The sequence below is a fragment of the Balaenoptera acutorostrata genome, chromosome 5, assembly GCF_949987535.1.
Source record: "Balaenoptera acutorostrata chromosome 5, mBalAcu1.1, whole genome shotgun sequence".
NCBI lineage: Eukaryota > Metazoa > Chordata > Mammalia > Artiodactyla > Balaenopteridae > Balaenoptera > Balaenoptera acutorostrata.
In genome coordinates, this window is record NC_080068.1 from 54,446,982 (window position 1) to 54,471,740 (window position 24,759).

The 24,759-nt window shown below is 37.3% G+C and overlaps 1 protein-coding gene across 3 annotated transcripts in view; it reads right to left on the reverse strand.

Moving 5' to 3' along the window:
• Window positions 1–24,759, reverse strand: part of SLC4A4 (solute carrier family 4 member 4) — a 347,003-nt gene that overhangs the window by 131,615 nt on the left and 190,629 nt on the right. For all 3 annotated transcript variants that reach the window (XM_057546346.1, XM_057546345.1, XM_007193578.3), the window contains exon 7: window positions 12,526–12,602. In XM_057546346.1, coding sequence (XP_057402329.1) covers window positions 12,526–12,602 — 77 coding nt within the window. The remainder of the gene's footprint in view (window positions 1–12,525; window positions 12,603–24,759) is intronic.

The following is a 24,759-nucleotide window of genomic DNA, read 5'->3' on the forward strand; positions in this document are numbered from 1 at the left end:
TACATATATACAATGGAATATTACTCAGCCATAAAAAAAATGAAATAATGCCATTTGTAGCAACATGGATGGACTTAGAGATTACCATACTAAGTGAAGTGAAGAGAAAGACAAATATTATATGATATCACTTATATGTGGAATCTAAAAAAATGATACAAGTGAACTTATTTACAAAACAGAAACAGACTCACAGACAGCAAACAAACTTATGATTACCAAAGGAGGAAAGATGGGGAGGGATAAATTAGGAGTCTGGCATTAATAGATACACACTACTCTATATAAAACAGATAACCAACAAGGACCTACTATATAGAACAGGGAACTATATTCAATATCTTGTAAAAAAGTAATAATGTATCGAACTAGTAAATTCTATGATAAATCACATTTAATGATAAATCCTTCCCAAGTCTGATCTGCCTTACCCCTAATTTCACACCATTTCATATCATACAAAATGAAGTAGCTCACCATCTAAAAGTAGAATGTTGGACAGTACCTGATTTGAAATGTACCATGCTTGGGAAAACTTAGCAATACCATGTCATCTTGCAATAGAACGTCTTTCTGTGCTTGACAGTTGACTTTTCCAATATGTCCTTGTGATACACTACATTTTGTTTTAAACAAGTTAAAAAAAAAAAAAGATTCAGAGTTTTCTCTAAGCTATGTCAATCAGCCAGGAAACTATGTTCATTGAGCTTTCAATTATGAGAAAAAATGTATAAATGGATTTTTACAAATGAAACAGCAAACTATATTTCAAATGTTAGCATTCACATGATTGTTCTAGCTGAAAAAAAATTTTTTTAACACATGACATGGGCAAGAATGTTCATTTCAAGCAACTGATTAACCTAATGAAACACTCTATCAGTGCCCACGATAAGAAACAGTAATTTTTAAAGCTGCCAGAATTATAATTATAACTTATTTATATATAATTTATATAACTATAAATTATAAGACCTTAACAATACTTTCAAAAATCACCTTTCTCTGAGAAACTCTCATAGTCACAGTTATTTTCTCAGCCTTTAAAAGAAGATTTTTTGAGAAAAAGGATAAGTAGAAGCTGATTCTCCCCAATTAGTCATTATCGTCATTACATCAGCAACTGACTTAAAAGACTCCTATCTCTCCCTCCACCCCAGACCCTCTGCTTTCCCGCCCCCCACCCCAAAAGGAACATGAGACATACAAATAAAGAACAATAACAAACAAGTGAGTCCCTGTGAAGTGACAAACAGTAAGTGCTTAGATGGTGTTAGAATTTGAGACAGGTGTTAATTAACATGAGCCAGAATGTCCAAAGACACGTGTAAGGCAAAAGCAGCTCTTGACTTAGGTCCTGAAGAAACGGTAGGAATTGGAAAAGTAGAGAGAAAAAGAGATATTTGGATCCAGTGGAAACGTGCATGCAGTACCACTATTCATGGAAGGCCAATCAGACACGTTTCATGAGAGTACAGGCGGAGCAGTGGAGTACAGAAGAACACAAAACCCCAAAGAGCCAGATTAGCAACGTAAATCTGAGAAGCGAGGAATGACATCTAAAATGAAATTGACTTCCATCCTACCCAATCTTCCTGCAAAACAAAGCCAAAAATAACAAGCAGTAGTACATTTAAGTAATGAAAATGACAGTGATAAATTAAGACTCGTATAATATTTAAAGTGTACTAATCACATTCCTTTTCACACGACAACCCTGTGGAGAAGGCAGTTCAGACTGAATTATAAGACCTGTATTATGAATCAGGAAACTGAGGTTCAGAGGAGTTAAGGTTTAACATGTTTATTTAAATCTTCAAAGCTATTCCTGTGATCAGCTTAAAGAAAAAGTTCAATAATAATTGCTTTTTCTTCTTACCAGAAAAAAAAAAGGTTACAACGATGTATATTTATCAGACTTAATGACCTAGAAGTGAATACGTATCTATAGCAAGAACAAATACTGAACATTCTGAAAGTTAAGGGACTATGGGATGTTTCTCAAAGCTCAGGTAAAGTTTGTAAATCAAGTGAGTATCCACCATGGTCCGTGGACAAGTCAACAGGCTAATTAATCTAATCTACTTTTGCTAATTCTACAGGTAACTCTAATTTAAAAAAAAAATTTAATTGAAATCCTGCTGTATTTCATCAAATTTGGGGGATTGTTGGCCATTATTCAAAGAATTTTAAAAGTCACAATATTTTCCATCTGTTGGATAAATCAAGTCATTCACTTGTATTGTTAATCTGCAGAAAGTTACATTCCAATTTATTTCTCACATTTCCTACCTAACTCTTTCTCCAAGGAAGAATGCTTTATTTGGCTAAAGCTCTTATCTTCTGTTATTTACGCTCTCTAAAATGGAAAGATGCTTCTAAAATCCCTCGTTTCAAAATTGAGTTATGTGTAATGAGGTGAATGGACCTAGAGACTGTCGTACAGAGTGAAGTCAGAAAAACAAATACCGTATGCTAACACATATATATGGAATCTAAAAAAAAAAAAAAGGTTCTGAAGAACCTAGGGGCAGGACAGGAATAAAGACGCAGACATAGAGAATGGACTTGAGGGGGAAGGGTAAGCTGGGACAAAGTAAGAGAGTGACATGGACATATATACACTACCAAACGTAAAATAGATAGCTAGTGGGAAGCAGCCGCACAGGGAGATCAGCTCCGTGCTTTGTGACCACCTAGAGGGGTGGGATAGGGAGGGTGGGAGGGAGATGAAAGAGGGAGGAGATATGGGGATATATGTGTATGTATATGTATAGCTGATTCACTCTGTTATACAGCAGAAACTAGCACACCATTGTAAAGCAGTTACACTCCAAATAAAGATGTTTTAAAAAATTAAAAAACTAAAAAAATAAAATAAAATAAAATCCCTCGTTTCTCTTTGATTGACGGTTCTAGCCCACATAGTTATCTTGTCTTTCACTGAACTGCTGCAGTTTACTGTCAGCACCACACAGTTTATCTGGTCTCTCCAGCTAGATATAAACTCATAATCATATTTTATGCTTTATTTTTATTATATCAGCCTCTTCTCATTGACCTCCACCAATACCACTCAGAGTATGGACACAAAACAAACAGTTGATTCACCAAGTCTTTTAATCACTGTGGCAGCAGAAACATCCAGTCACCATAAGACCCTTAAGAATTTTTTAATGTTGGTTTATTTAATAACAATTCTGGAGATTAGCCTATTCAGCACGATGTGTGCCTCAAAGACAAACCTAAGGTCTAACTATTATTAACCAAACTATTAATTGGACACCCGGGGATTAGGACCTAAAAAAAACCATAATGCAAATAGGCAGAATTCACCACACTCATTAAGAGCACAGGCTCCAGGGCCAGAAAGCAGCTCTACCACTTAGATGCTATTTAACTTTGGAAAAAATTACTTTATGTCTCTGTGCCTCAAGTTTACCAATATATAAAACAGGGTTGATAATACCAACCAAAGCACTAGTGTGAAAAAGTATCCAATGTATGTTAGTCATTATTAATTCTTCTTTATAAAAGAACAGGCTCAATACTCTCAGAGCCACTGAATGATCAACAGTGCCGCTAATACTGAACTTACAATGGCGTCCTCTAAAATGACTTGGTTACTTTCTAGCCTCTTGTATTGCTATGCATAGAACACTGATTAGGCAGTAATGTCAACTGGGTATGATTAACCACTGGCTTTCAGATTGTAGAAAAAATTACTGCTATCATTTTAACATGGTGGCAGAGAAAACGGAAGTATGATTGTTTTCACTTCAGTTCAGTTCTAGGGAGTGAAACCAGACGATTGGTGGTAACACCAGGAGAAATCAGTAAGCTCTGCTGGTGACTGATAAGGTCATGAGATTCTACAGAGGCAAATAAATCAACTAGCCACTGGATCAATCAGACAAGTGATGTGGAAACAGTGAGAAGCCCTTCTCTTTCTGAAGAAGAGCAAGGAAAACTTCCTCCCATGCCTTGGCCTCTTGGTAAATCTACTCTGCAGAGATTCCCTGTTGCAAGGGAAGTAGGGAAGCAGAAAAATCTGCAAATATCTCCCAACATGTAATTAATGGTTCGCTGATCTTTTTATCAATTATCCTAGATGAAACACTCCATCAAAGCTCCTAATAAAGGTATAAACTTTTCATTTAACTAACTTTACAGTATGTATGTAAGTTCACTTAGAATTCTCTTGAGGGTGGAAGACTGGGGAGGAAGGAGATGCAGGGCCAAGCTGCAAATGTGCTGGATAGTGCTTCAAAGAGAACACTTGTCCAACTCTTCTTGTGATTTTCCTTTTTGTTCCAAATGCTGACCACCAAGAAGGGCTCTTAAGAGGAAGCCATTTTTGGTTGCCAAGGAAATTCTCACAAAGCCAAAGGATTTCTCTCAGAGCTGAGAACAGCCTCTCCTTAAGCAGAAGCAATCAGAAACATACAGGTGGCCAAGTCTACGACCACTGGACTTTTCACCTCCTTACCTCAGAATATAGGCAGATTAGCCAGCTGAGAGATCCAATTAGACCAGGAGAATAAACCCAGTTTTAGCCTTGATATTTTAAGCTTCTGAAAAAAGCCCCCAAAGTGAGCTGGGAGGCAGATGCTAGTGACTGTGATTCTTTTCACATTAACTGAGTTGCTAAGCTTTTAGTGGAATGAATCAGAAAGGAGAAACTCAAATCTGACTGGCAAACAGTATTCTAGCAGTGGAGGAGGATTAATTAAAGTGTTTAAAAGACCTAGGACACAAATTGATATAATCTTTTGGGGAGGTAATTGGAAATACATGGTGACCCAGAAATTGCACTTACAAAATTTCTCCTTCAGAAATACTCATGAAAGAATGCAAAAAAAAAAAAAGAACAAAAAAAGTTACAATGAGGGCATTTCTGAAAGGCCTGCTTGTATAACTACAAAGAAATGAAAATAACTATCTATTAATAGAAGATCATTTAGATAAAATATGATTCATGTACACTATATAGCCTTTAAGGAAAATAAGGTAGATATCTGTGGTAGTGTTAGTTTTTTTAAAAATCCAGTTGCAGAACAATATGATCCCATTTGTATTTTATATAAATAAGTATATACATTTTTATGTATAGAAAAAGTCTAGAAGACTACATCAACCTGCTAATAGTAGTTATATTGAGGGTGAGAATTTGTGAACTTTCACTTTCAGTTTTATTCATTTTTCCTTTGAATTTTTACAGCAATTTTGTATAATTATGCATCAGAAAAAACTAAAGTTTAAAAAATGTTATAGATAATAAAATGTTACTACAGAAAGTAAAGAATGAGTTCATGTTTATAGTTAGAATTATTATAAAGGTTTTTAATCATGCCCTTAGGGTGTTTACCACAGGTGCTACTGCTTTCTGGTTTGCCACTTCTAAGGGGAAAAAAGTTTTTGTTTTTTTTTTTTAATTTTAAATTTTTTAAATGAAGTTCTGGTCAGAGGTAGGTAACATGTGACACAAGAGCAGACATCCATTAAAGATAATTGTTGATGGCATTCTACTACTCTCTGCAATCTATTCTAAGTATATTTATGGCATTGGGATACAGGCAGACTGCTACGTACTAAAAAGAGAAAAAAGTGACATCAAACACAAAACATGCTAGATAAGACATGCCATTTAAGACATGTAAACCCTGCAATCCCTTTTGTTAAATGTTGAATACAGAACACCCTGCGATGCTCCTGGAGTTCGATTCTTTCACAGGTAATGGTGAGAGTGTGGCTCAGGACCCCACTGGGTGGCTCTGTCCTCCACCTACACATTCCGATGCCCCTTTTGGAACAATAAGGACTAAGACACTTGTCACTGTTCCTTAGAGAGAGCTCTGGTGAGGGTTTCATGAGTCATGATATCAAAAAGAGAACTGCAGGTAACAGATATAATCACTCAAAAGCTCAATCTCACTACTCTTGGTGACCTACATCCACTTCTAGTGCATTAAAATATTTTAATTTTTAATAATATTAATTAACTAATTATTAATTCTAACTAATAGTGCATGGAAAATATTTTAACTAGGAAACTGATTTCCTTTCTTACAATACTTCAGTGGAATAGAAGAGCTCCCTTTGCCGATAGGAATGAGGTCTTGACATCTATGGCAAACACATTAAGAAATTGGCTATTGGGTCTGTTGAGCTATTTAATGCACTGCGGTGTTCATCCAATGTTTAATTATAGAAACAACACCAGATGATCCAGAACATTAGCAAATTCCTCCATCTCATCACACACTATCCCCAGGGATCTTTTTTCAGTGTAAATCACAACACACAACTCTCCAGGTAGAAGTCCTAAAATAGTGTCTCATTGAACATAGAATAAAATTAAAAGGTCCCCCTGCATGAAAAGGTTACGTGGCCTTACGTACCTCTGCATACCTGCTACCCCTGCTCCAGCCACTCTGGATTTTTTTCCTTCTTCCTCTGTTATGAATATACCATACTCATTCCTGCCTCTTGCTTTTTGTTCAGCCTAGAAACCTCTTCCCCCAGACCCTCTCTTCTCTGGTTAATCTTCCTACCTAAACCAGCTTTCCTGTACCTCTCCACATTATCCTACTGTATTTTCTAAATAACAACTATCATTGTATAAAATTAACCTATTCATTTGTTTACTTGTTTTTGTTGTTTACTGTCTATCTGTCCCCAAAAGCACAGAAGCTCCTTGAATCAAAAGATTTATCTGTCTCATTCACCTCTGGAACCCTAGCACCAAGAATGCTTTCTAGCACAGAATATACTCTTTAAATGAATGAATGAATTCAAATCATAGCAGCCTACAGTTATGGGGTGATTTAGAAGTTAAAATTTGTTGCAGCTTATTTTAAATTTTACATGGTTCTAAATTTTACAAGAGACTCCTGAAACACCTGAAAACACAAGACAGAGCTTAGATTACCTGAGATAAGTTTATCTCCCTTCACTTTCAAGCTGACACAAAACCTGTTTTTAAATGAAGGCTAGTTTTCTGTTCCAGATAAATGGCTTTCACAGGAAGTATATCATTATGAAAATGGTAAAATTCAACTATCGATTTCAACTGAGACCCAGGTCTAAGAACACAGGTTCTTGAAATCACTATGAGTATCAGTGTTTCTCAAACTCTATTAATAACTATTGGTTGTTAATTCTTTAAGAATATGGGAGAGAGCATAAGGTGGGAGGAGGAGCCCACAAAAAGTCAAATTTCTTATAGAAAGGGAAAATGAAGGACAAACCGGTCTTGTTAATTATCTAAACAGCAAGCTAACCCCCTTGGAAAGGGGCTCCACAGATAACCACTGCAATGGCTTCACCAGTTCCCATCAAGGACTCCTGGCCGAAGGAAAGCTGTAGCCATTGAACCACAGTTACCAGTTGCAGTTACCAATACTGCAGTGACTAAGGACACCTCCTCCTCAACAACATGCCTTTCTTATCAGGTTTTCACAGATGTGATTCCATCTGGATCTTTCCTGACACAGCAGTGTTTCAGTGGGCCCTGAAAAGATGCTAAAGACAAGCATCATAACCCCAGCAAATACGAGCCCTTCTCTGCCACTGCATCTTCTCTGAGTAGTGGAGTGAGACCACCCGGTGACCAAGCCAATCGGAGGGTTTTCTGGCTGAGCTGTGAAAAAGAAAAGCAGGTGCTATTGTACTCTTCCATCACTGTGAATATGACATTGCTACGAATGCTAAGGGAAGCTGTACGTGAGCCTCAGGATGAAAATCAAAACGATGAAAAAGTCATCTCAGCTGAATTTAGTTGACTCACTCTTGTATTACACACATGTAAGAAAAGGATTAGGGGGTTGTTCAATCATAAAATGTTTCTTTCTACATTTCATTGTAAGGTAGTCATGGCTGAGCAGTTTCAAACTTCTACATGGATTACTGATTTCATCCTCTTACTCTCTGACAAAAATATTTAAATTTAGGTCTATCTCTACAAAAGACCAAGATTTCAAAAATAGAAATCGAGACAACCAAGTATATTTAAAGATAACAGGCAACAGATAGTGTGAAAAATGATTACCATACACTTTAGAAATTAACCTTAGGCCAAATTCCACCAGGACACCAATGGATAGGTTCTCAGATAAGCTGGCTAAATAACGAGTATCAGGGAAGTGATAACTAGATAAAAAGGTACAAGGTTATATAAGCGCAAGTGTCTCTCTAAGAATCTTCAAGGGATTTCTACATTTACTGCATTCACTACAGTCTACAGACTGCAATTTCACTTAAGGTTGGTCATATAATTGTGAGATGGTATTACATTATTGATAATCTTGAAAAGAAGAAACAGCCCCTTTAAAAAAGTCATTGTACCACTGAGCACAGTATTTCCTCCAAAGAGTTAAAGCTACGGGGTAAAATAATAAGATTTTCTTATCCTCATAGCTGATTCCATACTCACATGAAAAGTAGAACTAACCCACTGCATTTGATAAGCACCCGTGGCAGTTGTAAATTTTTTCAAGCACAGAAAAGAAATAAAAGGTGATAGAAAAACAAATCAATCTAGGGTAATTGGGGAAGATAACTGGATAACGAAGAAAAAAAATCCTCCATAGCAACAAAATAGAGGAGATTATTTATGTCCATTTACAAGTAGATGAGCTCCAGATGTATTTTTTAAAAATTCTACTTCTCCCCGGGTGTTTTTTTCCTTAATAAATATAACATCCAAGTTGGAATATTGCTGAAGCATTGAATCACCTAAATTTTGGCGATGCTCTTTCTTCTGCTGTTAACTATTTTGAGCTATTTCTCAATAAAGCAGCCGCTACTGAAATCATAAGTACATAGGCTTGGCACAGCCAGAGAGAGAAAGTGCAGTCCACAGATTTGTTTCTTCTGTTTTCCCAAAACAGAATCTTATAAAAAACATGCCCTCAAATTCTGTCACTATGTAGCTGTCAGAAAGAGAAATTCTGCTCCTCTTCATATCTCTGAACATTAAACCCATTTCTTGTGCTACTGGGAAGTTATACAGCTCCAGGAAGTCGTGAGGCACCATTGCAACTGTTCGAATTGTATCCAGGAAGAATAATCAATCAGTTCAGTTGGATGGAAGTTTCTTGGGCCAACTTGGAAAAGCATACAGAACAAGTTTGACTTTACTGCCAAGATCATTTCCAGGACATTGGCTAATTAATTATAAAAGCTTTTTCAAAACAAATTTGAGCCTGGCAACCTTTTTTCCCTACCCAAACAGAGAAAAAAACAGGTTAAAAAAGAAAAGCCCGAGTTTATTGTGTTTTGTTTTTTTTTTTGCCATGGCTTCATCTTCTTAGCAAGCCCATTTTCTTCTTCTCACCTTAAAATGATCGAGGAGCTTTTGCATTTGAAGTTAATAAAATTGTAAGTATAGAAACTGGAAATAATTAGTTTGAATTTGTACTCTACCTTTAGTTATAGAGGAGATGAATGGGTCAATTACAAAGCTTCTCTTCAAACTTTTTGGTGGGAAGCAAAGAATGGAGTTTCTTTCTCTTTGGAGGAATGAAGGGCTCATTGGATGCACTATGCCTATTGTATTAGATAAATGAAGATGGACAGTTGCTCTTATAATGATATACTCATCAACTACATTTTCTGGCTTTGAAAACAAAAAGAACAAACCTCTTGAATCAAATCTTCCTGGTTTCATCTTCACATGAACCTTGATGAATATGAGATGTCGGTGACAGGCATCAGAGATTCTGGTTTTAAGGACCACACAGGCTTTGTAGTGTTGACTTAAAAAATGCACAATGTGAGAGTTGCGAGTTAAGTTTTATCTGGGGCACAATGAGGACTGAAGCCCGGGAGACAGCAGTTTCAGATAACTGAGAAACTGCTCCAAGGAGGCGGGGGAGGAGCCAGGATATATAAGTTTTGCAACAAAGGGCAGGCAGTCTGAACGTCACAAGATTATTGTTAATTAAAGAAAACCAGACAGGGCTTCCCTGGTGGCGCAGTGGTTGAGAATCTGCCTGCTAATGCAGGGCACACGGGTTCGAGCCCTGGTCTGGGAAGATCCCACATGCCGCGGAGCAGCTGGGCCCGTGAGCCACAATTACTGAGCCTGCGCGTCTGGAGCCTGTGCTCCGCAGCAAGAGAGGCCGCGATAGTGAGAGGCCCGCGCACCGCGATGAAGAGTGGCCCCCACTTGCCACAACTAGAGAAAGCCCTCGCACAGAAACGAAGACCCAATACAGCCATAAATAAATAAATAAAAATAATTAAAAAAAAAAAGCATACTATAAAAAAAAAAAAAAAAGATTTCTGTAATTTAAAAAAAAAAAAAAAAAGAAAACCAGACAGCTCACGTTAAGGAGTTTAGCACTTTTCTATAAATAGGAAGATGCCAGAGTCAGAGCTCACTGAAATCATTCCTTTGATATGCACCTCAGCTATCTGGGGCCAGGATACTGTATTTTCACATCCTGAGTTTCCTCAGGACTCACCGGCTCACATTGGAGAGCGCAATCCTTGATGACTGTGACATCCTTTGTTTATTAATATGGCAGGAAATATTCCATTTATAAATACCCCATTCCATTTATAAATATTCCATTTATCAATAGCAAAATCAACACCCTAAATCATAATGTTCTAACCTATTTCTTCTAACACTGGAATCAAAATCTTATGTAATACACATCATAAGTCATCAAATTTCTTGTGCATATGCTCAGATATGAAGACACCCAAGAAGGTAAGAAACTTCTCTCAGCATTTACCAATGGCAATTGACAAACTCCTGACAAGAAAAGAACTGTCCCCAATAAAAGAAGCCTTACTGAAAAAGTGACAACCAGATATTTCTAACTCTGCCTTATCCAAGCCCCTGGCAAATCTCATGATCAGAATGTCGTTTGGTAAATGTTGTATGGAGCCAAAATGTACAAAACAGTTTTGAGGAAAATTCTCAACAAGTCCTAGTGGACTGAGGTTTCCCTTTCACTACTGGTACGAACCTACCAATGAATCCAATATTTAAATGATCTTCTCAGAAGCCACTGCAATGAGAAGCCCTCACACCACAACGAAGAGTAGCCCCCGCTTGCCGCAACTAGAGAAAGCCCACACGCAGCAACGAAGACCCAACACAGCCAAAAATAAATAAAATAAAAAATTAAAACATTTATTTAAAAAATAAATAAATAAAAATTAAAAATTAAAAAAATAAACACATTTCTTTAAAAATAAAATAAAATAAAAAATCAAAGTGAATGTAAACTGCCTCCAGGAAGCAAAAAATAAGTAAATAAATAAATGATCTTCTCCCACAGTATTTCAAGAGGTAGGCCAATGGTAGGGAGGAGAGCTAGCCATATTAGCATTTAAGGGGGCGGGCAGCTGTAAAAGTCAAGAATTAATCTCAGTGCAGAAGCGGAGGTAATTAAGCCAAACCAAAGCAGAGTCTCTCTTCTGGGAAACACATGTAAGTTACGATGAGAAAGATTACACCAGATTTCAGAGAATCTTAAAAGTCCGGATATTCTGAACTTAACTTGATATAAGTCATTATAAGCTTTTGATCCAGGGGAGAAATATAAGAGCAATAATATGAAAAGTGCATTGAATTGGGAGAAAATGGGGACAGGATTAATTCCCAAGGCTTTTCTAGCAATCTGTTCTGAGATAATGAAGGCCCTACTAGGGTGCTGTTGTTTAGAAGGAGAAGGAAGAAAGAATCCAAAAGCCATTTCACAAGAAAGAACATAATTTCACCTTTCCTGCACTTTTGAGAATTCACCAAGGTCTAAAACACCTCTGTCGGTTAAAGAAGAACATTGTTGTAAACAAGGCTTCATTGTCTTAGGAATATATAATTCAGATTTCTTTATTCAGGTAGAATTTTCAACCAATTAGTCCAAATAATTCATTTCATTTTTTTAATGTAAGGTGCAAAATTACACCCAGTCACCATTTTCTACTAGTTTCAAGCCCAGATACCCACCCAACTAGGAAAATGGCCCAGTTTCTACCATATTCTTTTTAAAAGAAAGCAAATCGAGATTCAAAACCTAATTACTTTTCATTTCAAATAGGTTACTTACTATATGTTTTAACAGACAAACATACAGCTAACAAGACTGTCATTACCTTTGCCTGAAATATCCCCTCAAAGTTAACAACTGCCAGCATTTCCTAGCCCTTTACAGTTTACCAAACCAGTTTTTTTTTCACAAATCATCTTATTTAACCATCACAATAAACTTGAGGTAGGAATTAGTATTACTATTTTAAAGCTAAGAGAACTGTAGCTCCAAGATTTAAACTGCCCAAGTGAATTCATCTATGAGCTGGAGTGGAGACTCTTATCTTCTGAACTTCAAATCCCTTCACACACTGCTTTCCCCTTCCCTCAGAGAAAGTGAAAAAAAAAACAAAAAAAACAATCTACACATATTGGTTCACTTTAAGTTAGAGGACCACCATGTCTAATCTTTTCCCAGCATCTTCTAGATATACATTTAGCCTTACATTTCAAAGCAGCAGGAATTCTTTGCTTACCTGGTCCTTCTCTGGTTTATCAGAGATGTCATTCAGACTGGAAGAAGTCAGATTCCTGTGGGTCATGGCTGGGCTACCTGGAAAAACAGAAGTGAACCCTAATTAAAGACTTCTTGTCAAAAACACAAAGCGTTTGGCTGTACACTTCATGACCACTAGTAGATGACGATGGGAATGGTGATGATGATTAAGCTACATTAGGATTCTCCTGAATAGGTTTCCAGAGTTGAAAAGTTAGTTTAGAGCACTAACATGGTGAAATGAAAAAGGTATAAAATCCCAAATACTTTCTTTAAGTCTTCTGGCTCCATTTCAAGATAAGTTAAACTTTCAAAGAAATGTGTAAAACAATAAGCATAAAAATAAACTCACTCCTGTTTTTGGTTTGCCTTTTGTTACAGCCCTTTACACACATCCTAATCTACCTATTTCTATTGCCTATAGAGATGGGTTTTTTCCTCATCTCAGTAGAGCCAGTGCCAGGGAAAGAAAAGGCCTGGACCTCCTCTCCCCGAGCCTCTGCAGTCCTTCCTAGGGCACCACTTGCTCTGATCAACCCAAAAAGCCATCTGCACTCCATTCTCTGCCTAACACTTTGATCAAGAATATTTCTCTGTAGTGGGCATCTGATCCAGAATCCCCATTCTTTGCCTCAAAGCAGTGTTATCACAGCTCCCCTTATTTCCTGCATTCCCATTTGCCAGACTAAAATAAGTGTACCCCTTCTTCCCCTTAACACGCCAAACTTCTCATTCAAGTCAAGCGATGGGTTTCATCAGTAATACTCCATGGGAACCAAGCTCCCTGGCTGTAAAGCTGCTGTAGGTAAAATCCATTGGCAATCCAGCCAGTGACTTCAGACATGGTTACATGGGAACAGAGAGGAGGAACATCTAGAAGAGGGATAGACCATTTTCAAATAGACTGGTTAATCAACAAAATACTGAGCTTTCATTCTGCAGTTGAACCTGAAATTTCCAGGCTTACTAAGCAAAAGAGTAATTCTTCAAAGCCAGGGTGTTTAGCCCCCCCCTGCAGGGTGCTGAGTAATGGGTTCACCATTTAATCCCCTGAGATCTGACTCAGGCTGGTCTTCACACCAAGAGGACAAGGGTTGAAAAACAAGCATCAAGGTTCGAACACAGCTTCACATTTACTTCCACATAATTCTTTAGATTACAGATTTCCATTCCTTCAGACCAAACCTTCTACACATAATTTTACAAAAGACTCAAATCTACCCCCTAATAATTTAACGTCTATATAACAGCAGCTCTTTAAATAATATAATTGTCTTTAACTACTAGATCAATTTTCTTGAGTTGGCAAAACAGGATATTTTCCACTCTGCTGCATTTCATTGAGTAAGCATGGCCTAGATCTCTTAAACACTTTACCTGGTAGGATGTCTTATTCTAGGAAAATTTGAGCACAGGGTATTTTTCAAAGGAAAGTAACATGTGAAAAACTGCTTTATGAGCAAAATTAAAAGAAGCTCTTTGAAAGCCACATTTTCTTCTCTGAACCGCGTACTAGGTTTCTAGTGTCCAATCAATACAAAAGACACCAGGCCCAAACAAGAATGCCTCCAAATAATGCTGGGCTTGAAACTAAGGAAATGATGAGTACATACAATTTTATACTTTACATTAGAAAATAAAACTAGTGTTTTGGACTAAATGGGTGAAAATTCTACCTGCATGAGAAATCTGAACTAGATATTCTTAGTGCAATGAAGTCTTAGCAATCCTTAATCATAAGTTAAAAGCAACTTATGTAAATGAATAGATAAGATTGATTTCTAATTATTAAATCAACTGTACATAAGCAGCAATACTGAAATGAATTTGAAATCAATTTTTCATTAAGTAATTTAAATTTCTTGGGCAATATTCTAAACTCACTGATTTGCTTTAGAAATTCTTTATAAATACTACAAAGGTACATTTCAACTCAAGCACTGTCCTAACTGCTGCAAAATATGAATAAGTAGAAGCCAAATGAATAAAGTTTCCACTATAATGGTAATCCTAAATGATGTCACAACTTTTCCAAGAAACCTCATATACTGTCTCATTTCTCTCATTTCTGAAAGACAGTTATAGGATGGCTATCTATATTTGTACTCTATGCGGGAGTGGGAAGGCACAGGGATAAGGAAGATGCAGGAACCAGATGGGGAAGAGGAGGCCAAAGTTAAGAAACAATCACATCTATTGTTCCTCCCAACCTTATCTGAGTCTCATTAATAAAAGTAATATTAACAGCTTCACTGATGTTTAACTTTGCACTACACTGAAAGAATTCAGAAGTCAACACTTTTAGGTAAACCTTAAGCAAGATGATCAGCATTCCTGCATCCTTTCCCATCTCCCTCCCTATCAAACTCTCCACCCCTACCCTGCAACACCCTGCACCAGGGACAAAAGCTTCCCTATGTTCTAAACCAGTGGTTGCCAAAGTGTGGTTCCCAGACCAGCAGTATCAGTGTCACCTGAGCACGTGTTAGAAATGTAAATTCTTGGAACTCACCCCAGACCAACTATATCAAACTCTGGGTAAGGGGTCTAGCAATGTGGGTTTTAACAAACCTTTGAAATGATTTTGAAGCAAACTAAAGCTGGAGAACCACTGCTCTAAATAAATCAGTTATCTTAACCGGAGGCTGTGTCCTGGTCAGAACTGAATTGAAAGAAACATATAACTTGATGTAGCCAAGAGAGGTAGCTCTGATAACCTTGCCCTCCTCCAAGCCACTGCTCCAAACTATCGTATCTCAAGCAAATCATTAAGTTAGCATCCTTGCCACATAAACACACAAAAAAAGATCATACATGGCCCTTCCTCTAAATCCTCGCTTACACAAATAAATAAATAACTTTGTTAACAGAACTCACTGTTTAATCAGCCTTTTCCAGAAACATATCACCCAAATCAAAGAAGACAAGGACAAGAGATTACAAACCAGATTATATCTGGGAATCAGAAATTTCCGTGTGGCACTTTAGCAAACCTGGGAAACTTACACAACAGGACCCTAACAATGATCTACTGTGGATATTTTGCACCTAACACTCAACAAGACACATTGTCAGGATAAGTCAGTGCTTTCTAGAGTTTTGGCCTATAATGTGAACTCATTATACTGCAATCTTGAGTAAGTGGGGGTAGCAGAGGCAAATGTCACCTTGTGACAAAAAGGTGATATACAAGCCTACCCCAAAGCATGCTACTTACTGTGCAAGTGCTGATTCCCCTACTCAAAGCTACCACTAATAGGCCTTTTCTATCTAATATCCAGTGTAAATGAATATCTCATAACTGGTCTCGGTTCAAAGGAACTTTGTTTATTTATTTATTTACTTATTATTTTTGAATTTTATTTTATTTTTTTATGCAGCAGGTTCTTATTAGTCATCCATTTTATACACATCAGTGTATACATGTCAATCCCAATCGCCCAATTCATCACACCACCACACCCACCCCCCCACCGCTTTCCCCCTTGGTGTCCATACGTTTGTTCTCTGCATATGTGTCTCAATTTCTGCCCTGTAAACTGGTTCATCTATATCATTTTTCTAGGTTCCACATATATGCGTTAATATACGATATTTGTTTTCTCTTTCTGATTTACTTCACTCTGAATGACAGTCTCTAGATCCATCCACATCTCTACAAATGACGCAATTTCGTTCCTCTTTATGGCTGAGTAATATTCCATTGTATATATGTACCACAACTTCTTTATCCATTAGTTTGTCGATGGGCATTTAGGTTGCTTCCATGTCCTGACTATTGTAAATAGTGCTTCAATGAACATTGGGATGCATGTGTCTTTTTGAGTTATGCTTTTCTCTGGGTATAGGACCAGTAGTGGGATTGCTGGGTCATATGGTAATTCTATTTTTAGTTTTTTAAGGAACCTCCATACTGTTCTCCATAGTGGCTGTATCAATTGACATTCCCACCAACAGTGCAAGAGGGTTCCCTTTTCTCCACACCCTCTCCAGCACTTGTTGTTTGCAGATTTTCTGATGATGTCCATTCTAACTGGTGTGAGGTGATACCTATTGCAGTTTTGATTTGCATTTCTCTAATAATTAGTGATGTTGAGCAGCTTTCCATGTGCTTCTTGGCCATCTGTATGTCTTCTTTGGAGAAATGTCTATTTAGGTCTTCTGCCCATTTTTGGATTGGGTTGTTTGTTTTTCTAATATTGAGCTGCATGAGCTGTTTATATATTTTGGAGATTAATCCCTTGTCCCTTGATTCATTTGTAAATATTTTCTCCCATTCTGAGGGTTGTCTTTTCATCTTGTTTGTAGTTTCCTTTGCTGTGCAAAAGCTTTTAAGTTTCATTAAGTCCCATTTGTTTATTTTTCTTTTTACTTCCATTACTCTAGGAGATGGATCCAAAAAGATCTTGCTGTGATTTATGTCAAAGAGTGCTCTTCCTATGTTTTCCTCTAAGAGTTTTATAGTGCCTGGTCTTACATTTAGGTTTCTAATCCATTTTGAGTTTATTTTTGTGTATGGTGTTAGAGAGTGTTCTAATTTCATTCTTTTACATGTAGCTGTCCAGTTTTCCCAGCACCACTTATTGAAGAGACTGCCTTTTCTCCATTGTATATCCTTGCCTCCTTTGTCATAGATTAGTTGACCATAGGTGCATGGGTTTATCTCTGGGCTTTCTATCCTGTTCCATTGATCTATATTTCTGTTTCTGTGCCAGTACCATGTTGTCTTGATTACTGTAGCTTTGTAGTATAGCCTGAAGTCAGGGAGCCTGATTCCTCCAGCTCCATTTTTTTTCCCTCAAGACCGCTTTGGCTATTCGGGGTCTTTCGTGTCTCCATACAAATTTTAAGATTTTTTGTTCTAGTTCTGTAAAAAATGCCATTGGTAATTTGATAGGGATTGCATTGAATCTGTAGATTGCTTTGGGTAGTATAGTCATTTTCACAATATTGATTCTTCCAATCCAAGAACATGGTATATCTCTCCATCTGTTTGTATCATCTTTAATTTCTTTCATCAGTGTCTTAGAGTTTTCTGCATACAGGTCTTTTGTCTCCCTAGGTAGGTTTATTCCTAGGTATATTATTCTTTTCGTTGCAATGGTAAATGGGAGTGTTTCCTTAATTTCTCTTTCAGATTTTTCATCATTAGTGTATAGGAATGCAAGAGATTTCTGTGCATTAATTTTGTATCCTGCAACTTTACCAAATTCATTGATTAGCTCTAGTAGTTTTCTGGTGGCATCTTTAGGATTCTCTATGTATAGGATCATGTCATCTGCAAACAGTGACAGTTTTACTTCTTCTTTTCCAATTTGTATTCCTTTTACTTCTTTTTCTTCTCTGATTGCCGTGGCTAGGACTTCCAGAACTATGTTGAATAATAGTGGTGAGAGTGGACATTCTTGTCTTGTTCCTGATCTTAGAGGAAATGCTTTCAGTTTTTCACCATTGAGAATGATGTTTGCTGTGGGTTTGTTGTATATGGCCTTTATTATGTTGAGGTAGGTTCCCCCTATGCCCACTTTCTGGAGAGTTTTTATCATGAATGGGTGTTGAGTTTTGTCAAAAGCTTTTTCTGCATCTATTGAGATGCTCAAATGGTTTTTATTCTTTAATTTGTTAATATGGTGTATCACATTGATTGATTTGCATATACTGAAGAATCCTTGCATCCCTGGGATAAATCCCACTTGATCATGGTGTATGATCCTTTTAATGTGTTATTGGATTCTGTTTGCTAGTATTTTGTAGAGGATTTTTACATCTATATTCATGAGTGATACTGGTTTGTAATTTTCTTTTTTTGTAGTATCTTTGTCTGGTTTTGGTATCAGGGTGACGGTGGCCTCATAGAATCAGTTTGGGAGTGTTCCTTCCTCTGCAATTTTTTGGAAGAGTTTGAGAAGGATGGGTGTTAGCTCTTCTCTAAATGTTTGATAGAATTCACCTGTGAAGCCATCTGGTCCTGGACTTTTGTTTGTTGGAAGATTTTTAATCACAGTTTCAATTTCAGTACTTGTGATTGGTCTGTTCATATTTTCTATTTCTTCCTGGTTCAGTCTTGGAAGGTTATACCTTTCTAAGAATTTGTCCATTTCTTCCAGGTTGTCCATTTTATTGGCATAGAGTTGCTTGTAGTAGTCTCTTAGGATGCTTTGTATTTCTGCGGTGTCTGTTGTAACTTCTCCGTTTTCATTTCTAATTTTATTGATTTGAGTCCTCTCCCTCTTTTTCTTGATGAGTCTGGCTAATGGTTTATCAATTTTGCTTATCTTCTCAAAGAACCAGCTTTTAGTTTTACTGATCTTTGCTCCTGTTTTCTTTGTTTCTATTTCATTTATTTCTGCTCTGATGTTTATGATTTCTTTCCTTCTACTAACTTTGGGTTTTGTTTGTTCTTCTTTCTCTAGTTCCTTTAGGTGTAAGGTTAGATTGTTTATTTGAGCTGTTTGTTGTTTCTTGAGGTAGGATTGTATTGCTATAAACTTCCCTCTTAGAACTGCTTTTGCTGCATCCCACAGGTTTTGGATCATCGAGTTTTCATTGTCATTTGTCTCTAGGTATTTTTTGATTTCCTCTTTGATTTCTTCAATGATCTCTTGGTTGTTTAGCAACGTATTGTTTAGCCTCCATGTGTTTGTGTTTTCTACATTTTTTTCCCTGTAATTGATTTCTAATCTCATAGCATTGTGGTCGGAAAAGATGCTTGATATGATTTCAATTTTCTTAAATTTACTGAGGCTTGATTAGTGATCCAAGATGTGATCTATCCTGGAGAATGTTCCATGTGCACTTAAGAAGAAAGTGTAATCTGTTGTTTTTAGATGGTATGCCCTATAAATATTAATTAAATCTCTCTGATCTATTGTGTCATTTAAAGCTTGTGTTTCCTTATTAATTTTCTGTTTGGATGATCTATTGGTATAAGTGAGGTGTTAAAGTCCCCCACTGTTATTGTGTTACTGTCGATTTCCTCTTTTAGAGCTGTTAGCAGTTGCCTTATGTATTGAGGTGCTCCTATGTTGGGTGCATATACATTTATAATTGTTATATCTTCTTCTTGGATTGATCCCTTGATCATTATGTAGTGTCCTTCCTTGTCTCTTGTAACATTCTTTATTTTTAAAGTCTATTTTATCTGATATGAGTATTGTTATTCCAGCTTTCTTTTGATTTCCATTTGCATGGAATATCTTTTTCCATCCCCTCACTTTCAGTTTGTATGTGTCCTTAGGTCTGAAGTGGGTCTCTTGTAGACAGTATATATATGGGTCCTGTTTTTGTATCCATTCAGCGAGCCTGTGTCTTTTGGTTGGAGCATTTAATCCATTCACATTTACGGTAATTATCAATATGTATGTTCCTATTACCATTTTCTTAATTGTTTTGGGTTTGTTTTTGTAGGTCCTTTTCTTCTCTTGTGTTTTCCACCTAGAGAAGTTCCTTTAGCATTTGTTGTAGAGCTGGTTTGGTGGTGCTGAATTCTTGTAGCTTTTGCTTGTTTGTAAAGCTTTTGATTTCTCCATCGAATCTGAATGAGATCCTTGCTGGGTAAAGTAATCTTGGTTGTAGGTTCTTCCCTTTCATCACTTTAAATATGTCATGCCACTCCCTTCTGGCTTGTAGAGTTTCTGCTGAGAAATCAGCTGTTAACCTTATGAGAGGTCCTTTGTATGTTATTTGTCGTTTTTCCCTTGTTGCTTTCAATAATTTTTCTTTGTCTTTGATTTTTGCCAATTTAGTTATTATGTATCTCGGCGTGTTTCTCCTTGGGTTTATCCTGTATGGGACTCTCTGCACTTCCTGGACTTGGGCGGCTATTTCCTTTCCCATGTTAGGGAAGTTTTCAACTAGAATCTCTTCAAATATTTTCTCAGGTCCTTTCTCTCTCTCTTCTCCTTCTGCGACCCCTATAATCCAAATGTTGTTGCGTTCAATGTTGTCCCAGAGGTCTCTTAGGCTGTCTTCATTTCTTTTCGTTCTTTTTTCTTTAGTCTTTTCCGCAGCTGTGAATTCCCCCATTCTGTCTTCCAGGTCACTTATCCATTCTTCTGCCTCAGTTATTCTGCTGTTGATTCCTTCTAGTGCAGTTTTCATTTCAGTTATTGTATTGTTCATCTCTGTTTGTTTGTTCTTTAATTCTTCTAGGTCTTTGTTAAACATTTCTTGCATCTTCTCAGTCTTTGCCTCCATTCTTTTTCCAAGGTTCAGGATCATCTTCACTATCATTATTCTGAATTCGTTTTCTGGAAAGTTTCCTATCTCCACTTCATTTAGTTGTTTTTCTGGGGTTTTATCTTGTTCCTTCATCTGGTACATAGCCCTCTGCCTTTTCATCTTGTCTATCTTTCTGTGAATGTGGTTTTTGTTCCACAGGCTGCAGGATTGTAGTTCTTCTTGCTTCTGCTGTCTGCCCTCTGGTGGATGAGGCTATCTAAGAGGCTTGTGCAAGTTTCCTGATGGGAGGGACTGGTGGTGGGTAGAGCTGGGTGTTGCTCTGGTGAGCAGAGCTCAGTAAAACTTTAATCTGCTTGTCTGCTGATGGATGGGGCTGGGTTCCCTCCCTGTTGGTTGTTTGGCCTGAGGTGACCCAACACTGGAGCCTACCTGGGCTCTTTGGTGGGGCTAATGGTGGACTCTGGGGGGGCTCACGCCAAGGAGTACTTCCCAGAACTTCTGCTGCCAGTGTCCTTGTCCTCACGGTGAGACACAGCCACCCCCTAGCCTCTGCAGGAGACCCTCCAACACTAGCAGGTAGGTCTGGTTCAGTCTCCTATGGGATCACTGCTCCTTCCCCTCGGTCCTGATGCACACACTACTTTGTGTGTGCCCTCCAAGAGTGGAGTCTCTCTTTCCCCCAGTCCTGTTGAAGTCCTGCAATCAAATCCTGCTAGCCTTCAAAATCTGATTATCTGGGAATTCCTCCTCCCCTTGCCGGACCCCCAGGTTGGGAAGCCTGCTGTGGTGCTCAGAACCTTCACTCCAGTGGGTGGACTTCTGTGGTATAAGTGTTCTCCAGTTTATAAGTCACCCACCCAGCAGTTATGGGATTTGATTTTACTGTGATTGCGCCCCTCCTATCATCTCATTGTGGCTTCTCCTTTGTCTTTGGATATGGGGTATCTTTTTTGGTGAGTTCCAGTGTCTTCCTGTCGATGATTGTTCAGCAGTTAGTTGTGATTCCAGTGCTCTCGTAAGAGGGAATGAGAGCACGTCCTTCTACTCCACCATTTTGAACCAATCTCGAAACTTTGTTTCTTTAAATTTTATTTTTATAAAAAGAAGAAAAAGAAGAAGAAGCAGCCTCAAGTGTATAATCATAATTAATTTCCATATCACTGTATTTTGGCCATAAGAAAAAGAAAGATTTGGAGAAGCAAATTTTCAAGCAGTTTCACAGAATGAAAAACAATTTCATTTTCAAAGTACCCACTTGGCAGGTACACACTGTCTTCTATAAACATTAATTGCATTCTGTACTAAGTTTGAAAATCATTGTTATTCTTTAGCACACATGTAGCAATTCATAAAGTCCTTTGCAATTGCATCTATTATATACAATAAAAAGGAGTGAGGAGAATGTACAGCATAGAAAGGTGATGATACTTGTATGTGTACATATTGGGTAAAAATGTAAACATGTATGCCATGCAATGACACATAAACTGACCCCCCATCTCATACCCTTATAATGAGCCTATAGAATATATTCTCTGTACCCCCACTGACTCATTGATACTCTTTTCCCCCCTTTGTTGAGATAACAAATCTACTAGAAAACGTGTATACCTAAGATTAAGGGTCAACTCATCTTTCTGAGTATAAGTACTTTAACTTACATTATCTTACTTAATCCTCATATAAACACTTTGAGATTAGTATTATTATTACCACTTTATACATAAAATGAACTTCAGGAGGTTAAGTTCATGATCACACAGCAAGTGGTAAAACTGTAATTTAAATCTGTATCTCATAATACCAATCCCACTGCCTCTGGGGTGGGGTGGGGTCTCTCTATGTTATTTACATAAATAAACATATAAACATCATCATTTCTAATAAAGAGAAAATATAATGTATAACCACAAAGAATATATTCTATTTCCATGCCAATTACATGCAATATAAAACCACCAAGGATGTTTAAGGCAAAATGTTCTTGGTTTCCAATTTAGCTGTTCCCAAAGATGGAGTTTGCATATCTTTACTTTTTCATTTTCATAAAGAAAAGGAGAAAAAGATTGAACTCAGCTACTCTGCTTGCCAGAGTGATTAAATAGTAGCCCCAAACCACAGTTCTGTGACAAAGAAGAAAGGATGCTAAAAGCAATAGCAAAGTAATTATAAAAGCAATAATGCCACATGCTTATGAATGTCCTAATTCATAGTCATAGCCAAGTTGTCTGTAAAATTCCACAATGTACATACATCCAATTCTCCATTATTTCCATATTAGTTTTCTACCTTTCAAGGTACTCCAATTGCAATTTCTTCCAATTTCAACCACAAAAAACAGGAATATAATGGGACAGGGAGAACAAATCACTTGGGATACTCACAATGAGTTTGACTGAGAAAGTCTAGAAGGAATGGCTGGGATAAGCTTGGGTTTTGTCAGATCAGTTTCCTAGTCTTCCATAGCAACAGACCGTCAAGAGCTGTCCCCACCAAAAATAATAAAAAAAATAAGCATGTCATCAAGACCTCCAACCTATTGTCATTGCTCACCTCCAAATAAAATACAGAAATATTTAAAATATAAATATTAGACTAAGGAAAGTTTAAAATATTGCCAGAAAGAGCTCTTTGAAAGAATTTCATAACTAACAGAAAATCAGTTTGGATATTTTTGCTTGTACAATTTTTAATTATTTTGTTTTATTTAGAGGATTTCTGTTGTTTGTTTGTTCATGATTTAATATAATATAAACTCCAAGAGTCCAGAGCCAAGGCCCTTGGTTTGTCTTGTTCACAGTTATAGCCTCAGAGCTTGGCACTAGTGGCACTTAATAAATATTTGTGAATGAATGAATAATAGCAACTGGGTATCATTTTACTTGCATTTGGAGTTACTACTATAAACACTACTGTTCAAACTCTATTTCCTATGGAGGGAGATGCTGTGTGCACACTCCAAGAAACTTTAGACTTGGAAAGCCTTAGAGTAAATAAGGAAGAAGTTTGTAGCTGGCCCAGAACTAACAGAATGGAAAGGCCCTGCCAAACTGGCTAACAGCCTGTCAGTCAGTCAGCAGTGGGAACAGAGGTAAGAAGCAATGAAAGGGAGAATAGGAAACCCCGTGTGCAAGAAGAATCAGATGAGAATGAGAGGAGAAATAACAGAAGGTGTCAGGACCTCACTGAAAGGAAAGAAGAGGCTTGGGAAGAGAAAAGTCTGGGGGAACAGAAATAACTCAAAGAAAGTGATCAGCTTGGAAAGTAAAGCAAATTTGGAGAGAGGAAGAAGACATCAGAAGATCCAGATAACTATCAAAGTAGGTGAGTCAAGCTCTAGTCAAAAGCTGAAGTCATCCCTTATGTACGGGGTAAGGATGATGGAGAAGACATCCTTATAGAGAGAGCTGGAAGTGTGCAGAGACCAGACCAGAACAGAGCTAACACAAAGACTATTCTCTTTTTTAAAGACCATTCTCTATTCTTTTGAGACCTCTGCTGTCCACGTGCCCCTTTGTAATCTACCCATCCTCAACTTCCTTGATTCTATTCTCTCCTGTTTTTGAATTTTCTGAACTATTCTGTGGACTTTTCCCAAGATTCAATGTTAGGGCTTAAACATCTCAATGTCAAATACGCAATATTCATCTCTTATAAGTCTTTTTAAATTTCAACCAGCAAAAGCAAAATGCTCTAACCCTAGTGACTCCCATTCTAATAATATTGCACATGATATTTAATTTTTATTATGATCTAAAATAGTAGTTTAATTTTTTAAAGGCATTTCATTCCCTTTCTGTGCACAACAACACACACATACACATACACATAACATTTTTAAAATCTCTACTCAGCTGAGGAAAAATGTTCAGAAACAAACAAGGACTAGAAAATTTACTAAAATAGGAAAGTCCCCATAAAGGACTTCAGGGAATCTGTGGTCCTTGTGATCACATACAGTATTTGTAATTGTGTGTCACCTGTGCATGTGTGCACGCACACACGCACAATATAATACTATGAACCAAAAGTT